The sequence below is a fragment of the Eimeria mitis genome, genomic scaffold (assembly GCF_000499745.2).
Source record: "Eimeria mitis Houghton genomic scaffold, Emh_scaff6083, whole genome shotgun sequence".
Taxonomy (NCBI): Eukaryota; Apicomplexa; class Conoidasida; order Eucoccidiorida; family Eimeriidae; genus Eimeria; species Eimeria mitis.
In genome coordinates, this window is record NW_013574300.1 from 506 (window position 1) to 3,136 (window position 2,631).

Sequence of the window (2,631 nt, forward strand, 5' to 3'; positions counted from 1 at the left end):
TGAAGCTTTCTGCCAGGAGAGATTGATCGGTAGGTCGCCTGCAGTAGTCGCCCAGCACGTGGTGCTTCCGGTCAATGTAATCCCCGCTATACCCAGGGTCGATGCATGCGCAGGCGGCACTAGCACACCTAGAGGGCATGGCGTTAGTTGAGCTGAGCCCGACACTGCCTTCATTTGGCATGCTGCCTGAGATCGTGGAGATTCACGTGCACTACAGCGGCGTTTTTGTTTTCCATCCATCAATTCCTATAAAGGACATTTTGTTTTTCGCAGGTGTTTTATAATTTTGCAATACGTTAGGTTTGTTTATCTTGGGTTGTCGGTGTGGTTTTATGGGAAGTTTGCAGCGAGCACTGGTTTGCTTCGTGGGTTTGGCCTTCACTGCATGCGCAGGTGTCAGCATTGAGTGCTTGGACGAGTTTTTTGCCATTGACATCAGCGTTCCAGCCTTTGCGGCCCGGGACGCTGACTCGCACGGAGCAGGCAGCCCTGCGAAACCGTCCACGCTGGAGAGTGCGATGCAACTTCTTCACTTGATCTTTACTGCCTTTCATTTTGAAGAATCGGCTTTTCGCCGAGCGAAGCAACGAGCCCTCATGGACTACCATGCATACACTCGAGACCTTGTGGTACGGTATTCTTCTCAGCGTGGGTTCACTCTTATGTGCTGGGGGCCACTTGAAAAGCCGTGGAATAGTTGAGTACCGAGTGTCGGGAACATTCCTGTGCCATGAAGAGCACATTGCGGTTATGCGGATATTCACAGGGATATTCTCTGGGNGTCGGGAACATTCCTGTGCCATGAAGAGCACATTGCGGTTATGCGGATATTCACAGGGATATTCTCTGGGAGAGCTGATTCTGAACATGACCGGGCGCGATCCGCGTTTTGACTCGTTGAAGCCCGCAGTGACTGCAGGATTGGAGCTTCCATTTGTGGAGCAGCAGATGCGTTCCCACTTCGAGCGACAACTGGCCCGCGGAGCAATTGAAGTTACGGTCGTAGGGGACATCGACCCGGCGCATGTCGCAAGGCTGGCGGCGACGTACATAGGCACGATTGGGCATCCAAACACGAGCAGAGGACTCCTGGAGGGGGTTTTCCCCGTGTCACCCGGCCAGCGGCCCCTGCAATCTCCCTACTACCACCTCCAGGAGACCTCAACGGGCGCGATGACGCAAGATTGGAATCCATCATCTGATACAGCGGAAGCGCCTTCGGCTGGCCATTGGACAAAAACCTGGGGGAGGCGGCTGCATGCCTACGTGCGGGACAGCGAGGCGCGAGCTGTGGTGCACATTGGAGGTTTTGCGTGTAATCGTTGGGGCAGGAACCCCAACGGCTCGTGGTTATGGGACCATATGGAGGCCCTACAGCGCAGGGACGATGCTATTGCTGACCAAATAGAGGGTAAAACGGCCGAAACGGAGCAGTACGGGACAGTCAGTGAGCATCGAAAACACCCAGCGTTCCCTCGAGTGGCCCTGTGGATTCTGCAAGAGCTCGTTACTAAGCGCCTTTTCTCGATTTTGCGAGAAGNTTCCCTCGAGTGGCCCTGTGGATTCTGCAAGAGCTCGTTACTAAGCGCCTTTTCTCGATTTTGCGAGAAGAACAGCGGTTAACATACGAAGCGGCTTTTGACGTCATGTCCTTTGACATTCTTTGGGGCGGAATCTTCATTATTACGGTTCACACGCAGCCAGAAGAGGCAGAACGCGTCCTAGAGGCGACGCATATAGCGCTGCAACAGCTGACAAGCATTAGACCTCTGCTGCAATCCCAGCTAGACAGCGCAAAGCAGCAGGTACTCAGCCGCCACCTGCACGACCGCAAGTACGCGCGCTACTGGCTCGACCTCCTGGGGGGCCTACAGCTGGCCGATGTAAGTTAGAACGCCTGCAACTGACGACGGACGCATACACCCAGGAACGGCAGGCGTGCCAGTGCCAGTGCGTACATACATTGCCACTGCTAAGTACTACATTTGTGCGTATTCATCTTCCAAAGTTTAGCAGTGCGGTATTTCAGCTGAATTGACGGTTTCATCTGTGCAGGTTCCTCGCAAAACACCCCCATACTTCTCGGAGTTTGAACGAATGGTGAAGAGTATTACTCTCCAAGACGTTCATTTGCTTTTGCGATCGCTTGGTCTCCGCCGAGAGAGCATGTGGGAGGCCATCGGAGTGTCTGGCCCAGTTCCCGCAGCGGCTCTTTCTCGCCCTCCCACAAGAATCGTAGATGCCCCTGTAGCAGCGCCTTCGAGCACTAGGCTGCGCGCTTCAGAAATTGGCTATGTTGCCCCTGTGTGAGCCTAAGCTAGCGTGGCTGATACTGACAATTCTCCGAAGCTCCGAATCCGTTGCGATGCTCAGCCGGTGGAGCAGCTGTTATAGATTTCCTGTGCTTGAAGGCTTCTACCTGAGAGCGCAGCAGCACTATGTGCCTACAAAATGCAAGTGTATCCGTAGTTTTTTTATTGGCAGAGCGTAGCGGTTGCACTCGATTGGCCACCTGCCAGAAACACCCAGAGCAGGGCGGGCCAGCCGTCTCAGGCGGGCGAAAACTGAAGTTATGCTTGCCGTTTGAAACTAAGATGTGTTCTCGTCATTGATTTTTGTTTGGGTACGACA

General features: G+C 54.0%; 1 protein-coding gene across 1 annotated transcript; it reads left to right on the top strand.

Moving 5' to 3' along the window:
- Positions 1-101: 101 nt before the first annotated feature.
- EMH_0085810 (uncharacterized protein) lies at positions 102-2,310 on the top strand (the record flags this gene model as incomplete). The annotated part of the gene is made up of 5 exons (XM_013500950.1): positions 102-273; positions 394-629; positions 838-1,447; positions 1,573-1,883; positions 2,056-2,310. The coding sequence occupies 5 exons, from the start codon at positions 102-104 to the stop codon at positions 2,308-2,310; spliced, it is 1,584 nt and encodes a 527-aa protein (XP_013356404.1).
- Positions 2,311-2,631: the final 321 nt, after the last annotated feature.